This window comes from Euleptes europaea, chromosome 18, assembly GCF_029931775.1.
Source record: "Euleptes europaea isolate rEulEur1 chromosome 18, rEulEur1.hap1, whole genome shotgun sequence".
In the NCBI taxonomy this organism is placed as follows: domain Eukaryota; kingdom Metazoa; phylum Chordata; class Lepidosauria; order Squamata; family Sphaerodactylidae; genus Euleptes; species Euleptes europaea.
Window position 1 is genome coordinate 11272300 of NC_079329.1, and position 27596 is coordinate 11299895.

A 27596-nucleotide genomic window follows, 5' to 3' on the forward strand; every position below is an offset into this window, starting at 1 on the left:
ATTCCTGATTTTTTCTCTTTAAAAAAAAACTAAATTGTGTTTTCCAGCTGAAAAACGTCTCTGGGGAGGGTGTTTCATGTTGACTTAGGCCACTTATGTATGGGAGGTTTTGCCTTGGATTTGCCACTCTCTAGATGCACACTTTCCCCATCTTAATTCTCAAAACTCTGCATGGGGGCTTATTTTGGAGTTCTGAGAATTTGGGTGGGGAAAATGTGCATCTGGAGAGCGGCAAATCCAAGGCAAAACCTCCCATGCATAAATGGTCATAGACACCTCAAGAGAAAACTGCATCTGGGACAAAACCAGGGTGAATGCACTTTCCAATGCTGATTTGGCTCCTGTATTTATGTATATCCAACCTGCCCATTAATTCGAGAGCACAGGTACTAAGACACCAGGTGAGCATATCTATACTACAAGCTTTCTGTGGTTTTTATAAGTCAGTTTCACTGATCTGGCTTCCCCTAAAGAACCCTCGGAACTGTAGTCACGGGAGAGAGACGGTGACTCTCTATTAGAGGTCCCCGTCCCCTCTAACTACAGTTCTTGGGGTTCTCAGGGGATGAGGTGGGAGAATGACTGTGATTAAACCACTAAGCCTGTGTTAGAGATGCCCCAGTTTTCACATAGCCTGAGCTATGGAGTTACCAGCGGTGTGTCCCAAAACCGCCAGTAATCCTGCTGGTCTAAATCTCCCAGCAACCTTTGGTTGCTCGGACATGCCCCACCACTGCTATCTCCCTGCGGACGTGCCACCCTCCCAGCCCAGCTCCCTTAGGAAGCTGCCCCACCCTCAGTCCAAAGAATGGTTCAGAGCCACACATTTGGTGTGTCCATACGTTCCCTCCATTGTAACACCAAGTAAAAATAATAAGAAAAATGTAAGAGTCCAATTGGCATGAGCCTCTGGTTGCATCTCTTTTTGGCCAGCTATGGGAGGTGGTACAGTCCCGAATACAGCAGCCGTTCCCCTGCACACAACGTAACACGAGGTTGCCGCTGGAGGTGCAGTCCGATCAGGGTGGCCCCTGGAAACAGTGGCTCCTCTTCTGTCCCCCTAAGAGTTTTGAGATGGTACAATCCAATTGGTTTTAGAGTTTGGCACTTTTCTCCTTCTGACCGGCTTAATGAAACAACATGGTATGCTCCGAGCAAGGTAAAAACCTCCACATCTTGTCCTCAGTTGTGCCTCAAGGGGGACTGCCCAGATGTTCGCCGAGGTGGTGTAGACCTCATGGTTCCACAAAACCAAGATGGCCCACTGAAGATGCCGTTATCTTGGACCACGGTGTTTCCCAGTCTGTTAATGACTTCTCATATTGACAAAGTGCGGCTTCATAATGATGTCAGGAGTCACCATCTCAGGAAATACCATGTTTTCGTGTATTGAAGACAATGCTGTCCTGAATCATGTTTTTACCCTTCCAATGCAGCTGGATAATTCTTGTCCTCCCAAATGTTAGTTTAATCTTTCTCGGGACAGCCACACCATTGAAAACCGCAAAGGTTTCTGGGATTGCCTGGCCTTCCATGATGAGGCATGGCCATTGACCCAACCCAAAGGTCAGGGACTTAATTCTTCTAAGGGAGCATCTGGATTTGGCATCGATGGAAACAAGACCATACGTGATGAAGCATGATGTTGGCCACCCAAAACACTGTCATTCTCGCCCATTCAACACGGTTGCCCAATGTTGCTGTGACCTTACAGGACAGAAGGGGGATTTTCCCCCTTTCCCTTCAGGCCTTGGCTCTGCAGGCAGCCTCCGGGTGCCTTGTCTACCACTGCTCCACCATTAGGTCTATCATGTGGTTGACACCGAGGTCAGGTGAATCAAAGAAGTCCGTGCAGAAGATACTGCTGCCAACAGGGCTGGCGGAGCCTAGGCCCAAGGCAGAGCCTGAGGTCAAGGCCTCCAGCCAATCGACGGCATCAAATCCCGAACGGGCCCCGTTGCTTTGCCAGGCATCTGGTGGAGACGGGGGCATCTCCAGAGAGTCAGGGGAGAAAACAGAGGACAGGGAGTCCAGAGATGCCGACGAGGAAGAAGCGGTTGAGAGGAGATCGTACGGCCCCGGGAAATCAAAGATGGCGGAGGTCACCAAAGGGGGTTCGCTGCTGGGACGGGGCTTCTTTGGTGGCGACGCTTCTTGGTGGATGAGGGGTGATGGAGCGACGTGATCAGGGGGGACCTCCGGGGTCAAGGCAGGTGCCTGGAGAAGGTCGCCTGGAAGCAAATGGGGAGAAACAGAGGTTGTATTCTTGACCTGGTATCCCCATCTGCGGAACCCCAACCCAGAGCTCCATTTTGAGCCAGGGCTCTCTCAGCCATCCAAGCTGCTTCCAATGGCAGGACTTAGCACTGGGATGGTTGAATGTACAGACGGTGCTTTGGAGCATGTACAGAGTGCCTTCCCCTCATCACTCAATGAATTATACCCCACAGCTTTCAGAGACAAATGACACTCTACATGGGAATCCATGACTGGGTCTTCCAGTATGTACTACAACCAGAGGTGGATCTACTGTGAAACTAATGAAGCTTAAGCTTCAGGGCCCCTAATCCCGGACGGGCCCCCGGAAGCAACTTTTTTTAATGAGTGAATTTCTCAACACAATCGATGGAGTTTTTTAGTGATAGAATCATAAGCCAATGGGTTGAAGCACTTAATATTGACTTTAGAATATGCTCTAATACCCATATTGGTCAAATTTCTGGGGGTTGCAGTGCTCGAACCCCCCAGCTATATAGGCTCACTGAGCTTGCTGGAATCTATTCACAGCCTATATTTTGACAGCTGGATCCTCAAATTCTTCGTTGGTGCGCAGCTTAATAGTTCTGTGGTTTTATTTCATCACCGAATGGCCCATTTTCAAGGACTCCACCCCACCACCCTGTTCTCCACCATTTTGGCTTCAAGGTCCTTGCAAGGGCAGCAAGGCCCTTTGGACCTTGTTGGATGTTGCCCTATTGTTGCTGGTTATGAAGGGGCCCCCATAACAGTTCAAGCTTCAGGGCCCCAAAAATGTAGGCCCGCCACTGACTACAACCTTAAAAAGCACCCATGGGGAGAGGGGTGGGTCAGGGCCACAGTAAGGGGGCAGCATGGCATTAATGCTTTCTCCCTGTTCCATTTCCCCAATAAAAACAAGTTCTTCCTAAGCTGCTATTACCGTTTGGAAGGGAAAAAGACAGGTACTCATATTGTACCTCCTTTTTACCCCCAACAGAAGTAGTAGGGAGACAACTGTATGGAGGGATACAACATGGAGAGGAAAGTGTTAACCCTTCCATGCTTCATGGCCTGGCCAGAATTTAAATCCTGCTCCCTGTGACTGCTTTTCATATTATAATGGACACTGAGAGATCCTGTGATGGACCCCACATTGTAATGAGTCATTTGCCCGTCAATGGATGTATCTATGTATTATGCTGCTAGGGCAGAGAGATGAAGAAGAGATTTTCTCTACCTTTAAGGAGTCTCAAACCGGCTTACAATCACCTTCCCTTTATCTCTCCACAACACAACTTGTAAGGTAGGTGGGCTGAGAGTGTTTGGAGAGAACTGTGACTGGCCCAAGGTCACCCAGCAGGCTTCATATGGAAGAGCGGGGAATCGAACCCTGTTCTCCAGATTAGAGTCCGCCGCTCTTAACCACCATACTACGCTGCCTGGACCCCAGTAACCCCTCCCAACCTAGGGTTGCCAACCTCCAGTTAGTAGCTGTAGATCTCCTGCTATTACAACTGATCTCCAGTCGACAGAGATCAGTTCACCTGGAGAAAATGGCCGCGTTGGCAATTGGACTGTATGGCATTGAAGTCCCTCCCCTCCCAAAATCCCGCCCTCCTCAGGCTCTGCCCCCAAAACCTCCCGCTGATGGCGAAGAGGGACCTGGGCAACCCTATGCCAACCTTTCCTAGTAGGCCAGGATCTGCTAATGTGCTTCTCCTTCAGCTAATCCTGGTGGAAAGACATCCCCCCAATGGTAAATTGGGGTTCTGGAGCTCATTTTCTCACCTGAACACACCAGAGGCTCTTCTAAGATGTCTTCGATGGATTGGCTTGGCACCAGCTACACAAAGAGAAGGGGAAAAGAACAGCCATTATTTGTATCTGTTTATTTCACATATTTGTGTCCAGGCCTTTTCATCCGAAAGGACCCACAAGGTGGCTTAACATCAAAGGAAAACAAGACATATACAAACTTAATGAAAGTCTTGTACCGCCGGAATAAAATGGCCATCAGCATTGTTTCAAAGTGTAGAGCAGAAAAAGCTGCTCACGTGAACTATGCAGTGTGTGAAACCACCGTTGATGATGCTGTTCATGGGAACACAGCCCAAAAGCCACTTGGGGAGTGAAAAAGTGGCAGTTCGTCGTCATGGACGGTGTCTCCTGCCCCCGTACCTGAGCCTTCTGTATGGCCTCTTGGAGCTCCTCCTCGAGGGAGCGGGTCCCTGGGACTGGGTCGGGGGGGCTGGCTGTGATTTCGAGGGGCAGCTCCATATCGGAATTGATCGGCTCGCAAGACGGAGGGCACAAGACCTGGTGGGAAGATGGAAGAAGTGCAAAAGAGAAGGGGGGGGTCAGCTTCTTCTGCCTCAGTCAATTCCTAGAGTTCCTTGGATCTGTTGATCACAGCATGTTGCCGTTACTTCCCTGCAGGTAGGATGGTGGACTCTAATCTGGAGAACCGAGTTTGATTCCCCACTCCTCCATATCAGCGGCGGACGCTAATCTGGTGAACCGGGTTGGTTTCCCCGCTCCTACACAAGAAGCCTGTTGGGTGACCTTGGGCTAGTCACAGTTCTCTCAGAACTCCCTCAGCCCCGCCTGCCTCACAGGGTGCCTGTTGTGGGGAGGGAAAGGGGAGGCTACTGCAAGCTGCTTTGAGACTCCTTAAGTGGTAGAGAAAGTCAGCACATAAAAACCAACTCTTCTTCTTCATCCTCCTCCTCTGCACAGACGACCAAGAGAACACCCCCCACTCCTTTTGGTGACCCAAGTATGCTGCTTTGCTCACCATGAAGCTGTCTTCTTGGCCTCCCCCCTCCTTGGTACACTCCCTCTTTGGGGTATAAGGTGGTGGTGCTCCCTGCTGGCCGAGCAACGGCAGCGCTCCCTTGCGGCGATTCTTGATCCGCTTGTGCATCTCCAGCTCCACCCGGAGGTCATCTTCACGCTGGCTCTGGTCCCGGTGGAGCTTCAGGGCCAGGTTCTCGGCCACCCGTTGCTTCTCCCGCAAGGCCTGGGTGTCTTCGTCCAGGTCCGGAGATGCCAAGCGGGTGCTGGAGAGGGGGACTGGTGGGGGCTTGCTCCGGGCCACCTGGTAAGGCTTGAGGCGCTCTAGCAGGGCTGGCTTGGTGCCCGAAACGGGTAGGCCCCGTTTACGGAGTTGCTGGCGGAGTTCTGAAACCTGGGAACCAAAAGCCACAATGAAGTACAAAGAGGAAAGCATCCCAAGACGCAGCCCAACTGCCCTATGAGGAGTGGTTGAAACGTTTAGGGCTGTTTAGCTTGAAAGGAAGGCAGTTAAAGGGAGACATGATAGAGGTATGGAGAGAGTGGAAGACACCCCCATCATCAAAGGGCCTTCCAGAGTGGGATGCGGTTGCGGGAACCAGGTGGTCTTCCCGACAGACTGACGGAGAAAGAGAGAGGGCGATTAGAAGCAGAAAGGAGATAGTTGGAGGAGAGGAAACAGGAATAAGGACTCCTGCATGGTTTGGAGAGAGTGGACAGGGAGAAAAAGCTTCTCCCTCTCTCGCGATACCAGAACGCAGGGTCATCTGCTGAAGCTGGAGGGTGAGAGATTCAAAACAGATAAAAGGACGTATTTCTTCCCACAACGCATAGTTAAGTTGTGGAACTCCCTGCCCCAAAATGTGGTGATGGCTGCCAACTTGGAAGGCTTGAAGAGGGGAGTGGACATGTTCATGGAGGAAAGGGGTATTCTTGGCTACTAGTCAAAATGGATACTGGTCATGATGCATACCTATTCTCTCCAGAATCAGAGGAGCATGCCTATTATATTAGATGCTGTGGAACACAGGCAGGACAATGCTGCTGCAGTCGTCTTGTTTGTCGGCTTCCTAGAGGCACCTGGGTTGGCCACTGTGCGAACAGACTGCTGGACTTGATGGACCTTGGTCTGATCCAGCAGGGCCTTTCTTATGTTATGTAGTTCCCTCTAACAAACCAGGCCTGCTTTCAAAACATTTGCAAACTGCTTGCCTTATCTTCTTGGCAGGCTGATCACACATTAGTTCGTCCGTTTGCATCTTATTTTGTGTTGAATTTAAGATTGGAGTTTTAATTCCTCTCCCTCTCTCTGTTCTTGTAAGCTGCTTCAAACACAAGTTGGAAAAGCAGCATATAATCCCCCCCCCCAAAAAAAATGCCAAGGGATTGATATGATGGGCAGGGGGATACAAATTCTGCAATTCCACAACCGGATCACGTCAGCTCAGCAATGAGTACTGGGCACCATTCTGTTTTGTGCTCCTTGGCTGCTCCCCCATGCCTCTGAGCACCCATCCATCTTCTTCAGTCCCTTCCACCCACCTCTTCTTTTCCAGATTGCTCCATACAGTTCCAGATTCTTTGAACTCAGAAGCAGAATAAATAATGCAAAAGAAAAGAAAAGAAGCAGCTACATGCAAATCAGCCTGATCTGCACAAGCCACTCCAGTGGTGGTATTCCAGTCACCTTGATACGGAACCAGGAAGGCTGCCGTCAGCCGTCCTACCGCGCGGGCATCAGCCCGAACTCACCGTTAGCTCCTCCAAGTTGGCTGGCAACAGTTCCGGCTTGGGCGGCGAAGGGGAGGTGGGCATGGCTGGAGACGGAAGAGGGACCGGCGGAGGAGGAGGGGGCCCACTCGGTGGGGTGGAAGTCCCAGGGAAGCTGAGCAGTTGTTCTGGGGCGTTGCTGTACATGGGAAAGAGAGAGAGAGAGATGGATGTCTGGTTGCCTCTTCAATCCATTGAGCCATCAAGAGCCCCAAATTGGCTGCGCTACATCTTGGAGGAGAAGCATGGGAGCACCTTGGACAAGTGCTCCGGAAAGGATGTTAATGCTCTGCATCATGAGATCCCGAATATGGACCATTGCTGAAAAAATAAGGAGTGCTGTGTGTGTGTTAAGTGCCGTCAAGTCGCCTCTGACTCATGGCGACCCTATGAATGAAAGTCCTCCAAAATGTCCTATCTTTGACAGCCTTGCTCAGATCTTGCAAATTGAAGGCTGTGGCTTCCTTTATTGAGTCAATCCATCTCTTGTTGGGTCTTCCTCTTTTCCTGCTGCCCTCAACTTTTCCTAGCATGACTGTCTTTTCCAGTGACTCTTGTCGTCTCATGATGTGACTAAAATACGACAGCCTCAGTTTAGTCATTTTAGCTTCTAGGGTCAGTTCAGGCTTGATTTGATCTATAACCCACTGATTTGTTTTTTTGGCAGTCCACGGAATCTGTAACACTCTCCTCCAACACCACATTTCAAAGGAATCTATTTTCTTCCTATCAGCTTTCTTCACTGTCCAGCTTTCACACCCATACATAGTAATAGGGAATAGGATGGCATGAATTATCTTGATCTTGGTGGCCAGTGACACATCCTTACACTAGCTCCTTCATGGCTGCCCTTCCAAGTCTCAATCTCCTTCTGATTTCTTGGCTGCAGTCTCCCTTTTGGTTGATGGTGGAGCCAAGGAATAGAAAGTCTTGAACAATTTCAATTTCTTCATTGTCAACTTTAAAGTTGTGTAATAAAGTTGTGTAATAAAGGAGTGCTAGGCTGGATCAAATCAAGGCCTATCATATCCAGCGTTCCTTGAATGTCCTCCAGCAACCATCAAATGGTTTAAAGAAGAGCTTTGAGCGAGCATCAACATTGACCCTGCATAAACGGCCACTGTCGTTTGCACTTCTATGGGATTCTCAGTGGAGAGTTACCTGGGGGGGACGGTATGGAGGGCTTGGACGCAGAAAGTCGCCGGCGACGTTGGCGTTGGCTGCTGCTGCTGGTTCAGGATCTGGAGCTGCAGGATGACCTGCTGCTGTTGCAGGAGGCGAGCGTAGGCCGCATCCATGGGCACCTGCGCCTGCTCCCCTTTCTGGTCCGGCGGCATATACTGGTGATACTTCAGCTTCTTCACCTTGGGCCTTGGCTCCTTGGCCTTCTTGGGGCGTGGTGGTTTCCTGGCCTCGGGAACCTTGGGTGGTGCCTGGGAGAAAAAAAGGGCAGAGACCTCTTGGTAAGAGAGGAACTCCCTGCCCCAGGATGTGGTGACAGCTGCCAGCTTGGAAGGCTTTAAGAGGGGAGTGGACATGTTCGTGGAGGAGAGGGCTATTCGTGGCTACTAGTCAAAATGGATAGTAGAATCATAGTTAGAAGGGACCACCAGGGTCATCTAATCCAACCCCCTGCACAATGCAGGGAATTCACAACTACCTCCCCCTCATGCCCCCAGTGACCCCTACTCCATGCCCAGAAGATGGCCAAGATGTCCTCCCTCTCATCATCTGCTTAAGGTCATAGAATCAGCATTGCTGACAGATGGCCATCTAGCCTCTTCTTAAAAACCTCCAGGGAAGAAGAGCTCACCACCTCCCGAGGAAGCCTGTTCCACTGAGAAACCGCTCTAACTGTTTGAAAATTCTTCCTGATGTCTAGACAGAAACTCTTTTGATTTAATTTCAACCTGTTGGTTCTGGTCCGACCTTCTGGGGCAACAGAAAACAACTCGGCACCCTCCTCTATATGACAGACCTTCAAGGAATTGAAGATGGTTATCATATCACCTCTCAGTCTTCTCTTCAGGCTAAACATACCCAGCTCTTTCAACCTTTCCTCATAGGACTTGGTCTCCAGACCCCTCACCATCTTGGTCTCCAGACCCCTCACCATCTTTGTTGCCCTCCTCTGGACACATTCATGGAGGAGAGGGCTATCCATGGCTACTAGTAAAAATGGATACTAGTCATGATGCAGACCTATTCTCTCTAGTATCAGAGGAGAATGCCTATTATATTCGGTGCTGTGGAGCACAGGCAGGTTGCTGCTGCAGGCAGGATGCTTCTGGGGAAAGGACTTCTTCACCTCTCCCTCTCTACCCTTTCTCACCAGACTCATCGCTGCTCAGTTCCGCCGGCAATCGTCCCTACCTTGAGAAGCGAAATTGGGGGCTTGGCGAGAGGGCTCCCCCCTTGGAGAGGGAACTCGGACTCAGAGGTGGACGTCGACCTGGAGGGCTGTTGATCTGCTAGGAGCGGGGGTAGTTCTAGCTGCAGGGAGAGTCAATGGAAAACAGTACTCAGGCATCCTGGCTTCCAGCCACTTCTGTTCTGATCCAGAAATGTTTATGTATTTATTCGTTCATGCATTCAATTTCTATCCCGCCCTCCCCGGCCAACACCAGCCTCAGGGCAGGTAACAACACTTAAAACCATACATCAAATCGCATCAACATCGATAAACGTTGAACAATAAAACCCTATAGGTTGAAATCATTAAAATCAAGAGATCGGCGCTCAATTTCCATTATGCTGGCTGAAGCAAGCAGGCAAGCCACCCCTTCAGGTCCATGCAAAGTTTAGTATGTGGGAAGGTAGGGAGGCCAGTAAAGATGGTACCAGTGGCTGTCCTCAACTATAAGCCTGGCGGAAAAGCTCTGTCTTACAGGCCCTGAGGAACTCTTTAAGGTCCCACAGGGCACTGATGTTACTAGGCGGAGCATTCCACCACTTAAACTTCTGCATGTGTGTGTGTGTGGACTGTGGCTCAGTGGTAGAGCCTCTGCTTGGAATGCAGAAGGTCCTAGAGGTTCAATCCCCGGCATTACCAGTTAAAGGGACTAGGCAAGTAGGTGATGTGAAAGACCTCTGCCTGAGACCCTGGAGAGCCGCTGCCGGTCTGAGTAGACAATGCTGACTTTGATGGACCAAGGGCCTGGGTCAGGATAAGGCAGCTTCATGTATGTTCATGTGTGTGTGTGGCATGTGTCTGTGATTTTAAAACCCCACATGAACACATGAAGCTGCCTTATACTGAATCAGACCCTTGGTCCATCAAAGTCAGTATTGTCCACTCAGAATGGCAGCGGGTCTCCAGGGTCTCAGGCAGGGGTCTTTCACACTACCTACCTGCCTAGTCCCTGTAACTGGAGGTGCCGGGGATTGAACCTGGGACCTTCTGCATGCCAAGCAGATGCTCTACCACTGAGCCTCAGCCCCTCTCTGTCTCCTTCCTTTCAGATGCTCAGGCTGCTCCAGCTCCTGTGCCCTATGTTTGTCACCTCCATCATCTTAGAAGAGGCACTCCTACTGCTCACCCTAGAGCAAGGGTGTCAAACGTAAGGCCTACGGGCCAGATCCGGCCCCTTGAGAGCTTTATCCGGCCTGTGAGCCAGCCAAGGCAGTTACCCCGCCTCCCACTCACTCTCAAATCTGGGCTGGTGAGGCATGGCCCGGCCCAACCAACTGACATTTATGTCATATCCGGCCCTCGTAACAATTGAGTTCGACACCCCTGCCCTAGAGGGAATGCCTCTGCTGGGTGGGCATTGGCACCAGCAATTTTTATATTCAGAACTAATTTTTACAAATTAAAAATACGCGGTCTGGCTAACAGAGATCCTATTTTTGAGCTAATGGTGATTTGTAAAATCAGTTAATTGGTTCATTGTTGCAGCCTTGTTTTGCCTCCTTCACATATCAACCCATATCAGGGCCTGGAAAAGTTCACCTCCGTGTTTTTAATCTATGGCCTGTAATGTTCCACATTCACCGGAAGAGGGCAGCAGGATCACACACAATTATTCTGCACACACGAACACACCCAACTCAAAATGATTTTTGTTTCTCCAAGATTTCCAATCCTACCTACTCAGAAGAGTTTGAGGATAGGGTTGCCAGCTTTGAATTGGGAAATACTTGGAGATTCTGGGGATGGAGCCTGAGGAGGGCGGGGTTTGAGGAGGGGAGGGACTTCAATGCCATAGAGTCCAATTGCCAAAGCGGCCATTTTCTCCAGGAGAACTGATCTCTGTCAGCTGGAGATCAGTTATAACAGCGGGATATAGGGTTGCCAGCATTAATCCCCATTTCACGTCATGCTTCTTCAATTTCGTCATCCACTAGCTACCATATATACCCATGTATAAGCCGACCCGCGTATAAGCCGAGGTGCCTAATTTCTCCCCAAAAATGGGGAAAAATTAGGCACCCGCGTATAAGCCGAGGGTCGGCTTATAACCCCTCCCCCCCGCGCGCAGGCTTACCTGACGGGCTCCCGGTGAAGGCGGTGGTGGCGGTGGTGGGCCCCCCGCAGGAGGCTTCCAGGGCGGGGGGAGCCAGGCGCGCCCGGCAGCAGGCTTCCCCCGGCCCTTCCAGGGTGGGAGGAGCCAGGTGCGCCCGGAGGCGGCCGCCGCGCGGCCTAGAGCGGCCGCAGCAGGCTTCCCCCTGCCCTTCCAGGGTGGGGGGAGCCCGGTGCGCCCGGCGGCGGCGGCCGCGCGGCCTTGGAGCGGCCGCAGCAGGCTTCCCCCAGCCCTTCCAGGGCGGGGGGAGCCAGGTGCGCCCGGCAGCGGCGGCCGCGTGGCCTTGGAGCGGCCGCAGCAGGCTTCCCCCAGCCCTTCCAGGGCGGGGGGAGCCCGGTGCGCCTGGCGGCGGCGGCCGCATGGCCTTGGAGTGGCCGCAGCAGGCTTCCCCCAGCCCTTTCAGGGCGGGGGGAGGCCGGCGCGCCCAGCGGCGGCGGCCGCGCGGCCTTGGAGCGGCCGCAGGAGGCCCTCACAGGGCGCTCCTGGCCAGGCGAAGCCGCATGGGCCCAGCAGCGGCTGCGATGGTAAGTTGCCTCCTCCCTCCTCCCCCCCCGTATTGACCCGCGTATAAGCCGAGGCCGGCTTTTTCAGCCCTTTTTTTGGGCTGAAAAACTCGGCTTATACGCGAGTATATACGGTACATTTTGCCATATAGGATACACTCCTTTTCCTGCCAGAATTTCTAGAATTTAGCCAGAAATTGAAGAAGCATGACGCGAAATGGGGACTAATACCGGAATCCCATTTCTCCTGGCTCTTGGATTTATGACTTATCTACATTCTTGATAAGACTATTCTTATTCACAGTGTCTTTATTCTCTTGAATGTCATATTTTGTACCATTACTGTTTGACATTGTATTTTGGAAAGTTTGTGCTTTGCTTGTATTAATTACATTGCTCTGCATCCTTGCGTTGTTCTCATAAATGATTTAGCAACTATTTCATTGGATAATACTTGATGTTTATAACTGCCAGGTAGTAGCAGGAGATCTCCTGCTAATTCAACTGATCTCCAGCCGATGGAGATCAGATCACCTGGAGAAAAATGGCCGCTTTGGCAACTGAACTCTATGGCATTGAAGTGCCACCCCTCCCCAAACCCCGCCCTCCTTAGGCTCCGCCCCACCAAATCTCCCACCGGTGGCGAAGAGAGGGATCTGGCAACCCTAGCGGGAGACCATAAGTCAGCTGCAACTTGATGGCACTTTACATGCATTACTTCATCCACCCATGCCAAAGTTCATCCACAGCTACTTACTTGAAAGGCAGCCCCTGATGAGGAGGTGGGCGTGTTCCCGAGGGCATTTCCTGGAGACAGCACAAAGCATGGGGAAGAAGAGGAGGAGGAGCTACTGAGATCTTCCTCAAAGGTAAAGGAATCAGGTGCAGATGGAGCTGCCTCTGGAGAGAAGACCGAAAGAACATGCCTGGGTTTACTCTAGCAGAAGATATGAGGGTGATGGGATTCTTCTCCTAAGAACCTTTAAAATTCCTATAGCCCTTGGCCAGGATACAAAGATGCCTTCTACTGAGTCTGACCACTGTTCTGCAACCTAGCCCAGTTCTGCAACTGGGGGGCAGCTCTTCAACATTTCAGGCAAGGTTTCCCAGCCCTGTTACCCAACAGCTTTTATTAATTGGAGATCAAACCTGGACCCTCCTCCAGGCAAAACGACTACTGAACTTTTACAACTCATTTACCCTCATAATACCATAAGATTAGATTGGGGCAGAGAGAGAATGCAATTTGATGGGTCTTAACAGGACAGGGTAGCAGTCCTAATAGCCCAGGCTAGCATGATCTTTTCAAGCTCAAGAAGCTAAGCAGGGCTGGTACTTAGATGGGAGACCACCAAGGAAGGCGGGGGATGCTATGCAGAGGAAGGCAATGGCAAACCAACTCTGCTCACCCCATGAGATGGGACTTCATGGGGTTGCCATGAGTCGATGGCACACTTTCCCCTTTTTTAACAGGACAGGGACCTGAACCAAAGCACCTTTGACAAAATTTGCCAAGCCAAGGTGACCCCTGCCAGCTACCCTATTTACCCATGTGTTACTGATATTCCCATTTTGCAGATGGCAGGACCACGTGGAAAGTCAAGGACAGGGGTGGGACACACACCCAGTTATCCCCACGAGACTATCTAGTCCCTCTTTGGGCTTGCTCTGTCCTTCTGTGTCAACCAGAGAGAGAACCAGCGTGGTGTAGTGGTTAAGAGCAGTGGTTTGGAGCGGTGGAGTCAGATCTGGAGAACCAGGTTCGATTCCCCACTCCTCCACATGAGTGGCGGAGGCTCATTTGGTGAACTGTGTTTGTTTCCCCGCTCCTACACATAATGCCAGCTGGGTGACCTTGGGCAAGTCATTTTCTCTCAGCCTCACCTACCTCACTGGGTGTCTGTTGTGGGGAGGGGAAGGGAAGGTGATTGTAAACCGGTTTGATTCTCCCTTAAGTGGCAGAGAAAGTCGGCATATAAAAACCAACTCTTCTTCTTCCTCCTCTTCCTCCCCCTCCTCCTCCCAGAGTATGAGGTCCATTAGGTAGATCCTCCCTCATACCCAGGACCTGGATGCTCCTCTCCCAAACAGCATCCCTACAGATCCCTGCTTCCATCCTACTGGGCAACATTCCGCTTTCTGGTGCGCTGAAGCATCTCGCGTCATTACCTGTCATGGCATCCTTGATGCCAGGATCCAAGGGGAGGATGTTTTTCTTCACCAGCTCAAGCGGTCCAGGGCGGTGTAGGATCTTCTCGCTCAGGTCTTCGGCCAGGCGAGCCTTTTTCTCCTGCAGCTCCGAAGGGTTTCCAGGAGATGCTGGAGTAGAGCAGAAAGGGAACAGGGACGGCCTTTCTCAACCAGATTGTTTGTTATCAATACAAATTTTTATGTCACTTTCCCCATTCGCTCAAGGCAGCTTTTCCTAAACATACAACATAACAATCCAATATACAGAACAAAGCAATCAACAAACAATCCCCAAAACTAAGAGCCCCTATTTACGTACATTGCATTAGCTAATGAGCTCCAAACAGAACGTACCTTCCACATTCACAGAGCTAATTTGGTTTCCCCCAAAGGCCCTTCTAAACAAGGAAGTTCTACAAGGAAGTTCTACAGCCCTCTTAAACATGGGACAGGGTTATGGCTTTCCTACCCAGTTCTGGTAGAGCGTTCCAGATCAAGGGACCCGCAAGAGAGAAATCCTTCTTTTAGGCTTCCGTGGAGCAAACTGAACTGGAAGAGGGAATGCTCACTGACCCCTCCTGGCTAGATCTTAACTGGTGCCTGGGAGGGAGGTGTGAACTAAGTGATTAAAGAAAGGGTTGAAGCCTGACAGACTTGAAACACTAGGCCTCTGAAAGAGGGATGGCTGAAGAGAGGCAGAACAGGGGAAGCCAGGACCCAGAGTGTATGGGTTTCATAATACTATTTTAAGGAGCTCTGTTGCCCTTCAATGGGGGGAGTACAGAAGCCGCGCCCTACCTTCTGCCAGCTGGCCCTTGGCAGCGCTGTTCTTGTAGGGCCGGGGCAAGGCTTTCAGCTTGGCAAAATCGTTGGCCTGAGGAGAAGCAGAGGGAAGGAAAGAAGACCTCTGTTAGCATAACATAACAAGCGTGGCCAACGTTCCTAAGCCTCAAACAAGGATCTTCAGGCGGGTGAAAGAAACACCCCCCCACACACACACACACCAGTTCTCCAGAGCCTCCTATGGAAGCACCCAACCACAGAGGTCAAGCACCTGCTGCCTAGATGGGCCCTTGTGGCATTTCCACAAGTGATGCCGGAGAGAGCTTTTTAACCTGCGGTACACAACTCGTAAGGAGTCCCGTGGCGCGGAGTGGTAAGCTGCAGTACTGCAGTCCAAGCTCTGCTCACGACCTGAGTTCGATCCTGACAGAAGCTGGTTTCAGGTAGCCGGCTCAAGGTCGACTCAGCCTTCCATCCTTCCAAGGTCAGTAAAATGAGTACCCAGCTTCCTGGGGAAGATGACTGGGGAAGGCATGGGCAAACCATCCCGTAAACAAAGTCTGCCTAGTAAACGTCAGGATGTGACGTCACCCCATGGGTCAGGAATGACCCAGTGCTTGCACAGCGGACTTTTACCTTTTACTTACACAGCTCGTAAAGTGTCACTATACAGTTTGGTAAGCAAGAGGAGGAGATTTTAAACTTTGATCTACATTCTGCTCAGTTTAGCTTTTTCATTAGGGATGAGGGAACTTTTTTCTTTTCTTTTCAAAAAAGGAAAACCTGTTTTTAACATCGTTGAGCGAAACAGCCTGCAAGGTTATCACTAGGGGAAATGGAAAGTCACGGGGAAGTCGGGACTTCTGGTTCCCTGGAAAGGAAGCAGGGTTTGGCTTTAGTTAGGAAGTATGGATGGATGTTCTGGCTGCTGAGTGGGGCGTGCTCAAGTTTCCCTTCCACAAGGGATCAAGCGTCACCAGAGATCCGTGGATAAAATGCCAGCTGGAAGACTGGGAACTGGAGGCTCAATGCTAGAGCACATACTTTGCATTCCGGAGGCCAAGGGCTCAATCCCCACTTAAAAGGATCGCAGATAGTGAGCCTGGGAAAAACCTTTAAACACTCATGACTTTGAAGAGCTGCTGCCAGCCAGAGCAGGCTGGGCTGGGCTAATTTGGACCAGTGGTCTGACTCAACAGAAAGCAGCTTCATATGAAACTAAGAGCAGGAGTATTGCCCTGACCCTCCCCTGTATGGAGAGGGGTGGCATTGAGAGCCAGCATAGTGCAGTGATTAAGACTGGTGGACTCTAATCTGCCACATGAGCGGTGGACTCTAATCTGGAGAACCGGGTTTGATTCCCTTCTCCTCCACATGAGCGGCAGACTCTAATCTGGAGAATTGCGTTTGATTCCCTTCTCCTCCACATGAGCGGCTGACTCTAATCTGGAGGACCAGGTTTGATTCCCTTCTCCTCCACATGAGCGGCAGACTCTAATCTGGAGAATTGCGTTTGATTCCCTTCTCCTCCACATGAGCGGCTGACTCTAATCTGGAGGACCAGGTATGATTCCCTTCTCCTCCACATGAGCGGCAGACTCTAATCTGGAGAACCGAGTTTGATTTCCTTCTCCTCATGAGCGGTGGACTCTAGTCTGGAGAACCGGGTTTTATTCTCTTCTCCTCCACATGAGCGGCAGACTCTAATCTGGAGAATTGCGTTTGATTCCCTTCTCCTCCCCATGAGCGGCGGACTCTAATCTGGAGAACCGGGTTTGATTCCCTTCTCCTCCACATGAGCGGCAGACTCTAATCTGGAGAACCGAGTTTGATTCCCTTCTCCTCCACATGAGCAGCAGACTCTAATCTGGAGAACCGAGTTTGATTCCCTTCTTCACATGAGCAGCGGACTCTAATCGGGAGAACTGGGTTTGATTCTCTTCTTCACATGAGCGGCGGACTCTAGTCTGGAGAACCAGGTTTGATTCCCTTCTCCTCCACATGAGCGGCAGACTCTAATCAGGAGAATCACGTTTGATTCCCTTCTCCTCCACATGAGCGGCTGACTCTAATCTGGAGGACCGGGTTTGATTCCCCACTCCTACACATGAAGCCTGCTGGGTGACCTTGGGCTAGTCTCAGTTCTCTCTGAACTCTCTCAGCCCCACCTGCCTCACAAGGTGTCTGTTATGGGGAGAGGAAGGGAAAGCGACTGAAAGCAGCTTTGAGATTCCTTAAAGGTAGAGAAAAGCAGGGTATAAAAACCAACTCTTCTTCTTTTTCATTAGGAGAATCATATATAGACTGCAGGTGAGGCAACAATCATGGGAGGTGGCTGGTGTGGAAGAAGAAGCCCTGTCAAAAATCCTCCCTCAGTGGACTGATGCATCAAAAACAGCCATGTTGGGAAAAGCTTTGTCTCTGCAAAGTCTCATACTGATTTTGGGCCAGTTACACTCTCTCTCTCTCTCTCAGCCTAACCCACACAATGGGTTTGTTGTTGTGGGGATAAAATGGAGGAGGGGGCTTGACGTGGCAAATCACTTTGGGTCCCCTTTGGGGAGTGAAGGGGGGTATATATAAATGTTTATATATTCCAAAATTCACACCCCATCGTAGTGGTACTCACCTTGTTCTGGCCCGGTCCCCCATTGGGCCGCGACAGCGTTGCCAGGGGTTTGCTGAGCGCTGGAGGATCAATACAGGACATTTGTTAGCATGATCACGGGAGTATGTTTTCCATCTGATCTTCTGCTAACATGATCTCTGTCAGAACATATGTAAGAAAACCCTGAGCCCCCAAAGAAGGAACCACCTCGCACTGACACTGAAGTAGTTCCCCATCACATCAGATTATATCACCCACCAAGCAGCCTGAGGAAAGTCTCACCTCCAATTCTCTGAAATGAAAGCAGTATTGAACGCTGCCCCATATCCTACATGCTCTCAGTTTCTTCCCTTTTGTGCAGAATTCGCTCTCTCAGACTCACACAGAGTTCAATATCCAGAGGTTCTTAGCATTATTTCTAAAAGACTTACATTTCATAGAATCATAGAATTATAGCGTTGGAAGGGACCACCAGGGTCATCTAGTCCAACCCCCTGCACAATGCAGGACATTGTACCCCCTCCATACCCCCAGTGACCAGAAGATGGCCAAGATGCCTTCCCTCTCATCATCTGCCTAAGGTCACAGATTCAGCATTGCTGACAAATGGCCATCTAACCTTTCTAGTCCTTTACAGTGGTAGAAGAAAACTTAGAAACATTTAGGCCTGACACAATCTCCACAATCTAGGGTTGCCAGCTCCAGGTTGGAAAATACCTGGATATTTTGGGGGTGGAGCCTGAGGAGGGCGGGGTTTGGGGACAGGAGGGACGTCAATGGGTTATAATGCCATGGAGTCCACCTTCCAAAGCAGCCGTTTTCTCCAGGTAAACTGATCTCTATCACCTGGAGATCAGGAGATCTCTAGCCATTACATGGAGGTTGGCAGCTTACCACAACCAGAGGTGGGTGGAGGAGACATTTTAACTGATCTACGGCCCTCCGTTTGCAAGACCGCAGCAAGGCTGTTCACAATCGGTTATTTTGGAGGACACTGATTCATAGGGTCGCCGTGAGTTGGAAGCGACTTGACGGCACTTAACACACACAAATGTGGCAGATGTGTCATAAGGTCCATGTTTTTGGTTCTGGAGCTGGTTAGTCAAATTAGAAGATGGTAACCCATGCCATTTAGACATATTAAATATTCAGTTGCCTTCAGGCCCCTAAATTGTTGCCTACATCATTATATTTAAAGTGACATTCCCAAGAAATGTCACGATACGTTACTAATACTGCAACGGCACAAGCAACAGTTACTAAATATTGTTGGGTGCAGAGAAGTCCGTCAAAGCCAGTATGGCTCTGATACAACGTGGGACCCTGATCACAACGGTGAAAGAAACAGCATCTCTGAAATCCAGCAGCAGGGGTCAAAAAAAAAAATCTGGTTCCCAGTATAGACATACATCACCTGGAAGGAGGTGGCGTTCGGAGAGCTGCTCCTGGGATTGACGGTGTTGCATTCGGAGCTGGAGAACTGTGAAGAGGAGAATAAGGTTAGGGTAAGGCGAGTGGATTTATTCCTATCAGCAGACATTTAAAAAACCAGACATTTAAAAAACAGGAGGGAAAATACCACTTGTCAATGCCAAAATCAAAACTGTTTAACCCTCCCCTCCACGAAGAAGAAGAAGAAGAGGAGGAGGAGGAGGAGGAGTTGGTTTTTACATGCCAACTTTCTCTACCACTTACGGCAGAATCAAACCGGCTTACAATTATCTTCCCTTCCCCATAACAAACACCCTGTGAGGTAGGTGGGGCTGAGAGAGCTGTGACCAGCCCAAGGTCTCTCAGCTGGCTTCATGTGTAGGAGTGGGGAAACAAATCCAGGTCACCAGATTAGCCTCCACTGCTCATGAGGAGGAGTGGGAAATCAAACCCGGTTCTCCGGTTTAGAGTCCACTGCTCCAAACCACCCCTCTTAACCACTACACCACACTTACACAGCAGTATAAGAAGTGCAGGCATTAATGTCAATTTGAGGTTCAAACTAAATTGTCAATTGACAGAAAATAGAACGCTAAAAAAAAAAGAAATACCACCTAAAACAGACCACAAAATTACAAATAAAGAACCTCAGATCTTTTATGGTCAGTAATCTGACCCTGAACCAGAACTGAAGCAGACAGAACAAACCCTTTCTCATTCAGGATTGCAACTACTGACTGGATCCAGGGTCAAAAGACATTCATAGCAACCTTTAGGAATTATGGCACACCTGCACTGTAAACTAACTGGTATTCTCTGCCTTTCGCACCTGAACCTAAATTTCTGGAATTGTATTTTTAAAAGCATGTTGAGTGTAAGAAGGTCACTCTCCCCTGGGAAACTGGGTGGTGAGCCTTCTTCACATGGTCTAGGAATACATTCGAGCAACAAACTTCAGTTCAATTTAAGTAAAGGTAAAGTTCCCCTGTGCAAGCACCGGGTCATTCCTGACCCATGGGGTGACGTCACATCCCGATGTTTCCAAGGCAGACTTTGTTTATGGGGTGGTTTGCCAGTGCCTTCCCCAGTCATCTTCCCCTTACCCCCAGCAAGCTGGGTCCTCATTTCACCGACCTCGGAAGGATGGAAGGCTGAGTCAACCTTGAGCCGGCTACCTGAAACCGACTTCCGTTGGGATCGAACTCAGGTCGGGAGCCGAGCTTGGACTGCAGTACTGCAGCTTAACACTCTGCGCCACGGGGTTCAGTTCAATTTACCAGGCCATAATCTGCCCTCCGAAGGCCTTTGAATCTCCGAGGAGGTCAAAAAGTCGAAACCTTGAACCGAATTCTCAGCGTAGTTACAAAACTAGAACGGCCAAGGTTACCTGTGAGGAAGCCATGACAGTTACGCTCATTTATGTTTTTGGCCCAGGGATGCCTGCAACTGGCTGGGACCCCACTGTTCTCACTGCCAGTTCTGGAATGGAAAATTGGCTTGATATAGGGTTGCCAACCTCCAGGTGGTCAAAACTATTCACCGTGCGATCAGTGAGGGCTGGAATAAAAATTATCTCCCCACGGCTCATATGCAAAACATATATTCAGTAGAGAGACAAATTAGGACAAAGACAGTGCAACAATATCTACACGTGAAAGAACTTCAGACATCAAAACGGGAACAATAAACAATGCACATATGCCCAAATTATATACAAAATCTATGTCAAAAATTCCCTATGAGTCCATGAGACTTTCCATGATATAATAACAATCCTTGTAAAGGCCGGTCCGTGGAAAATAAAGGAAAGGAACATCTTCGTGTTGGGTCTGTGTCAATGACCAGGCTCCTCAACAACACAAGCAAAGTTGCTGGGGAAGTTTCGAATTCGGACCAAGCTGGCCCAACAAACGGAAACGTCTTCCAGGAAATAGACGCTTTCACCAATATTGGCTTCTTCAGCCTTCATTTCTTTTGCTGCATAACAGTTTGTAACAAGCTCTCAGCCTAATGCCAATACACCTACAATCTCCTTGTCAATGGGCATTTGGCAATTGGACTCTATGGCATCGAAGTCCCTCCCCTTCCCAAACCTTGCCCTCCTCCGGTTCCGCCCTAAAAACTACCCGCCGGTGGCAAAGAGGGACCTGGCAACCCTAGCTTGATAACATAAGCACCAGCATTTTAGTAAATATTATTTGGTGTAGGCAAAGTAATTAATTATTTATTGGTATATTATATGATATGTTAGGTAGTATAAGGAAGAGGTGTGTGTGTAAAGTGCCGTCAAGTCGCAGCCGACTTATGGCGACCCCTTATGAGGTTTTTCATGACAAGAGACTAACAGAGGTGGTTTGCCAGTGCCTTCCTCTGCATAGCAACCCTGGACTTCCTTGGTGGTCTCCCATCCAAATACTAACCAGGGCTGACCCTGCTTAGCTTCCGAGATCCGACGAGATCGGGCTGTACCATGCTGCCTTCCCTCCTAAGGAAGAGGTAGTGGCTGTTAAATTGGTCGGTGTTAGAAAAGGGCCTCGTCTCTGTACAACAGAAAGGAATAAGCAAGATAAGACAGATAGAGGGGCCTGCTTGGGAGGAAAAAAATGCTTGTACCAGTCACAGTGTAATGTACCCCAAGTGGGATATGCCAGCGAGACAGATAACTGAGTCAAGATGTTCCAGGGGCTTGAGAACAGGTATTAAGCGGAACAAAAGACCAATTATGGATGAAGAGAGGTGTCGAAAATAAGACGCGCTGTGTTACTTTATGTATTGTCAAACAAACAAAATGGCAAATCGATCAAGGTATAAAATGTAACGCACATCTATTGTCTCCTTACGCAAGCTTTGGAGATGACTCCCTTGCGTCGGTCTGTTCGTGGCCACGAATAAACTTTATTTTTCCTCCACTAAGCGTGTGTTGTAATTGGTCTCAAAACAGGCAAACAAACCTGAACCCCAGTTTGGGTATCAGGCTGGCGGGACTAGGCGGGAATCAACAAGGGACCTCTCCCACGAAGGTTGCTAGGTCCCTCTTTGCCACCAGCAGGAGGTTTTTGGGGCGGAGCCTGAGGAGGGCGGGGTTTGGGGAGGGACTTCAATGCCATAGGGTCCAATTGCCAAAGCAGCCATTTTCTCCAGGTGAACTGATCTCTATCGGCTGGAGATCAGTTGTAACAGCAGGAGATCTCCAGCTAGTACCTGGAGGCTGGCAACCCTACTTGTCAGGGATGCTGTTGGCTGGTCCTGCATCGAGCAGGGGTTGGACTAGATGGCCTGTAGGGCCCCTTCCAATTCTACGATTCTATGATAAACCTCCATTTGCCTTGTTGTTCTGCTCTGAAAAGAATAGCAGTCCGAGGGCTCTTTGAATGTGTTGAGCGCAGAGCAGGCCCAGTCCTAGGACAATGGCTCCCTGGAGTCACCTTGTCTAAGGAAGAGCAAGACGGGGCGGGCCAGCCCCACCATCCCAATGCAGGCACGTCATACCTCTGGAGGGTGGGACTGCACCAAGCGTTTCTATTCCTGTGCCCCCTTTTCTACTGCCTGCCCGCCTGCCTGGGCATTTGTCCCGTTGTCAGCAGCAGCTGGGGTGACGCCATTAGCTATTTATTTGGAGGGATGGAAATACAAGATGCCCCCAACTCCCAGGCCAGCGGCTGCGAGAGCCCTTTGGATATTTCACGCAGGAGCCCTGAGGCAGACACCTTTGGGGGAACCGTAGCCGTTCCCAGCTTCTGGATGCCTGTAGCTGTATGATACTTTAGCCGTTTATGCACGGGAGGTTTTGCCTTGGATTTTCTGTTCTCTAGATGCACATTTTCCCTATCCAAATTCTCAAAACTCAACAATAAGCCCCCATGCGGAGTTTTGAGAATTTGGATGGGGAAAATCTGCACCTAGAGAGCGGCAAATCCAAGGCAAAACCTCCCAGGCATAAACGGTGTAAGTTACATTTTCTCTAGGGCCGTCAGCGAAGGCAGCGATCCTAAGCAAGTCTGCTCAGAATCCTACCCATGTCTATTCAGTGGAACTTAGTTCCAGGAAAGCGTTCTTAGGATTGCACTGTAAAGTATGTTCCGTTGATTGAATCATTTGCTTTGTAACCTATACATCAATTAATTTTGGATGCCTTTTTGGATACAGATTTATTTCAGTGGTTGACTGTAAATGCATTTGCTTTGAAACTTTAGGTAGTCCATCACTGGAGGACGGGTAAGATTTAAAAATAAGTTATTGTTTTAAAAGGCTTATAGGAGCTCAGCAGAACTGAAATATCCACAACAATTAAGCAGGGCTTCCTGTAGCTTTCAGCTCGACCCTTCATATAGGCTCTCACCATTAAATACTCCTCCCCAATTTATCATTGATAACACTAATAATTTAAATCGGCATGTCTAATTTTTATACATACTCATGAAACATAGGGTTGCCAACCTCCAGGTACTAGCTGGAGATCTGCTGCTATTACAGCTGATCTCCAGCCGATAGAGCTTAGTTCACCTGGAGAAAATGGCCACTTTGGCAACTGGACTCTATGGCATTGAAGTCCCTCTCCTCCTCACCTCACCCTCCTCAGGCTCCGCCCCAAAAACCTTCCATAGGTGGTGAAGAGGGACCTGGCAACCCTAACAAAACAGCCTAAAAATTAAGAAGTGCGGCAGTTTCATTGGTCTACTACATTTCTGTCCTCCAAGGGTGGCCTATAAGGTTCACCATTCCTCCATTTTATCCACACAACAACCCTGTGAGGTAGGTCAGATTAACAGAACGACAGGCCCAAGGTCACTCAGCGAGCTTTATGGTTGAAGAGAGATGTTACTGTATGTTTATTACTGAGAGAGGTCATGATTGGGAGAAGAATAGGGTGCCCCCCCCCTCAAATCCCAATAGCCTTCAAGGAATACCTGTTACATATGGGCAGCTTGGCCCTTGAACATACTAGGCCACAGTAAAATGGCTGCATCTTTCCAGCTGGCCAAACGAGCCTTGCTTTTAACATTGGATAGATCACTTGCTGACCCTCTCCCTCCTGCCTAACCGGCCTTCCCTTCCTGCTGCTTTCGTTTCACCAACCAGCCTGCCTTTTCCTGCTCTCTCTCACTACCTCTCACCACCAGCGCTTTTCCTAGTCAGAGAAAGGCAGCACCATTTCATAAGCCTGGCACACAGGCACACTGTGATGTGCGTGCAAGTAACAGAGACAGAGAGAATGCACATGCGCTGTCACTTTAGAGCCGGATAGTGTTTCTCTAGGGCTGGCCAGCAAGCAGGAAAGCTGCAAACGGCTTGGCTTTTGCCACCTCCACAGACAACCCCAAATGTACAGCTTTTTAGCCTCCTAATCTAAAGGCACAAGAAACAGGGCTGACCTGGTTCCAGTTCTGCTGAACCTGAGGAAACCTACTGCATAGGATGCAATATTTGGGGCCAGTTGCCAGAACTGAACTCTGCACGTGTTCAGAGATGTTCAGCTCAAGGTGCTAGAACTTTAAAAAATGGGGTTAGCGTTCCTTCAAAGCACCTTTAAAGGGGTGTTCATAATGCCCAGAGGTGATCTTAGCTCTTCTTCCGCTCAAACACAAGAACCATTATAAGAACATAAGAAAGGTTGTGCTGGATCAGACCAAGGCCCATCAAGTCCAGCAGTCTGTTCCCACAGTGGCCAACCAGGTGCCTCTAGGAAGCCCACAAACAAGACGACTGCAGCAGCACCATCCTGCCTGTGTTCCAGAACACCTCATATAATAGGCAAGCGCATCTTACCCTGGAGAGAATAGATATGCATCTAGTATCCATTTTGACTAGTAGCCATGAATAGCCCTCTCCTCCATGAACATGTCTACTCTCCTCTTCAAGCCTTCCATGTTGGCAGCAGGATGGTGCTGCTGCACTCGTCCTGTTAGTGGCTTCCTAGAGGCACCTGGTTGGCCACAGTGTGAACAGACTGCTGGACTTGATGGGCCTTGGTCTGATCCAGCAGGGCCTTTCTTATGTTCTTATCACCACATCCTGGGGCAGGGAGTTCCACAATTTAACTATGTGTTGTATGAAGAAATTCCTTTTATGTTTTGAATCTCTCACCCTTCAGCTTCAGCAGATGACCCCACATTCTAGTATTATGCAAGAGGGAGAAAAGCTCCCTCCACATAATAATTTTATAGACCTCTTTCATGTCTTAACCACCTTCTTTCCAAGCTAAACAGCCCTAAGCATTTTAACCGCTCCTCAAAGGGCAGTTGCTCTAGTCCCCTGATCATTTTGGTTTCTCTTTTCTGCAGCTTCTCAAGCTCCGCAATATCCTTTTTTATCAGTTGCATTCGGTCCCATATCGCAGCTAAGTCCGCATAGCCTAATGCGGTGGTGAATGAATGCGAACCTGATTCATCAAAGGACAAATTGTCAAGGCCAGCGTGTAACATGACGCAATGTGAATTGGCTGCCTCAGGCAGGCAGCAGGTTTGCCGGGGGTGGGAGTGGGGAGGAGGAATACTTTCCTGATGATGACCTGCAAGCGTTAATGTGCTTAAGACTGCCTGGATGGAAGCCACTCCCTGTGACTTTTAGGCCCCACCCCTTTAACCCAGTTGAATAACGGTATGGGAAATGTACTCCGTACATGCTCCAAAAATGTGTATGCGCCATAAGAAAGTAGAGACAGTCCATAGAGACTATGAAGCAAGGTTAGGGCAGCCTCTGGTGGTGGCTTTTGGGTGGCTTTTGGGTGCCGTGAAGGGTAGCGGACATGGTCAGATCTGATCCTTGGGGCACAATTGGTGGCCAAGGTCTCCCACATAGGTCAAAGGGCATGACTGCTGTGCCCCTACATGCCTCTTGGACTCTCCCCACATCTGGCAGAAGCAGAGAGAATTACCCCAATCAAGCCAATACATGCCAACCAATGAAATTTGCATAATTGATACATGCAGTTCAATAAGTTGACATAGATCTGTTTATTTGCAGAATCCAGTTTCCTTTGCTACAAATTTTTGTTCATGTACGCACAGTTACTACTGGGTTATTTTCTTAGAGAGGACAGCCAGGCTGATGATAATTGATCACCAGATATTGTTAAATAACAGTGACATATTTAAAGTATTTACTTTAATATCACAAATGTACTTTATCAGCAGGTTTGATATTTATGATAACAGCAAAAAAAAGGTACGGAGCTGTTACTGTTCAACGCAAAATCGGCTTTATAAAAGAACAGTAAGGAGTTCTTATTACTTTTGCCAATCTTAGGTAAGGTCTTTATAAATGTGAACAATGTATTAACAGTTCTTCTATTTGGATTTTATAACAACAACAACAACAACAACAACAATACAGCAATACGGTCATGACTAGTTATGTGAAACAGTATAAACCTCAAAGCTGTGCTAAGTTTGTACTTACCAGAGCGGAATTTGCTTCGGATAAGCATCGATCGCTCAGAAGCAAGGAGCGTCATCTTCGGGGTTCCTGTGGTTTCAAACCCAAATCTGAGGATTTACATCCCATTTACATCCAATAGGAAAAAAAGGAAACAAAGGGAAGATAAGCAAAAGAAACAGCTACGGTATCTCCCCCTTTCCCTGCTCTCTTCCCAGAGAATCCAGCAGGAAACCCTTCTTGGCAGTGCTCCTAGGCTTTTACGAGCCACGTGACAGGCAGAAACTCAACAGGTAGAGCACCTCCCAGGAGGAAGATGAACTTAAGGGGAGGAAGAGTACACTGTGGTTAGAGGACTGGAATAGGATTGGGGAGACTTTGGGGTGGCTCCTACCACCTTTTCTGCTGTATCCCACCTGATACCTTTTCCTCACTGTCAAACCTCCCCCCCCCTCCTTGTGTAGCTTTTATCCACGCAGCTTCCATAATTCCTGGCATAGCCCCTTTGGTGGTCAAAAGGGGCCCTTCCTCGCTCTTTCATTGAACTACAGTTTCAACCCTGGACGGCCGACTAGGGGACCTGGGGCCAATCACGCTCCCTTTCAGAGCAGCCTGCCTCGCAGGGTTGTTGTGAAGGGAGACTCTTGCACTCCGCCCCACATTCTTTGGGGGGCAGCGGGATAAAAAATGTGAGAGATAGGTAGGTAGGGCTGTTTCACCCAAGGAGAGCTGTGGGGCAGCTCTTAAAGGCACAGGAACGTTGCTTGGGAGGGAGAGGTGGCAACTCCTGCTTTTCTTTTCTTTTTCTTACAGACCTGCAGGCCCCAAGCATGCCTTCCTCCGGGAGGCTCCAGGAGCCCCCTAACACCCCCCCAGCCTCCCTAAGGGGCCCTGCTGACCCCTGCCTGGGTTTCGCCCTCCCAAAGCTGCATCCCCCCCTTCACAAGTTAAATCATGCGCTAAACAGAAATATGATCAATGTACTGTTTATATTGCTATCCCTATAAAGCTATTTATCTATTCTTAAATTTGTAATTTTAAAATAATGTATGAATTCCGAGATTTTAAAGCCATATTGTTTATAATATTTTATCACTCTGTGATGTTGTAACTTTTGTTTTTATCTTATGTATCTCTTTAATATTTTAACATTCTATGATGCTGTAAATGTTGTTTTTATCTTATTTATCTTTTTCATATTTCAACATGCTACGATGTCGTCAATTTTGCTTTTATCTTATGCACCTTTTTAATGTTTCAACATTCTATGACGTTGTCCATTTTCTTTTAATCAAGTCGCTTCCGACTCACGGCGACCCCATGAATGAAAGTCCTCCGAAACGTCCTATCTTGCACAGCCTTGCTCAGATCTTGCAAATGGCT

General features: G+C 49.2%; 1 protein-coding gene across 1 annotated transcript; it reads right to left on the reverse strand.

Moving 5' to 3' along the window:
- Positions 1-1663: 1663 nt before the first annotated feature.
- Positions 1664-26321, reverse strand: MAMSTR (MEF2 activating motif and SAP domain containing transcriptional regulator). Its single transcript, XM_056864247.1, has 13 exons — positions 26238-26321; positions 18823-18888; positions 17430-17488; positions 14816-14891; positions 13997-14146; positions 12585-12727; positions 9175-9294; positions 7963-8234; positions 6784-6940; positions 5033-5425; positions 4417-4554; positions 4027-4081; positions 1664-2231 (listed from the first exon to the last, which is right to left on the reverse strand). The coding sequence occupies exons 1-13, from the start codon at positions 26290-26292 to the stop codon at positions 1783-1785; spliced, it is 2133 nt and encodes a 710-aa protein (XP_056720225.1). The 5' UTR covers positions 26293-26321; the 3' UTR covers positions 1664-1782.
- Positions 26322-27596: the final 1275 nt, after the last annotated feature.

Bases quoted from the DNA above. Each gene is read 5' to 3' on its own strand.
- MAMSTR (XM_056864247.1), bottom strand. From the start codon at position 26,292: ATGACGCTCCTTGCTTCTGAGCGATCGATGCTTATCCGAAGCAAATTC. The intron at 17,489-18,822 runs GTGATGTATGTC...TTGATCCTCCAG, and splicing joins CGAACGCCACCTCCTTCCAG to CGCTCAGCAAACCCCTGGCA. The intron at 4,082-4,416 runs GTACGGGGGCAG...CTCTTTGTGTAG, and splicing joins AGGCCATACAGAAGGCTCAG to CTGGTGCCAAGCCAATCCAT.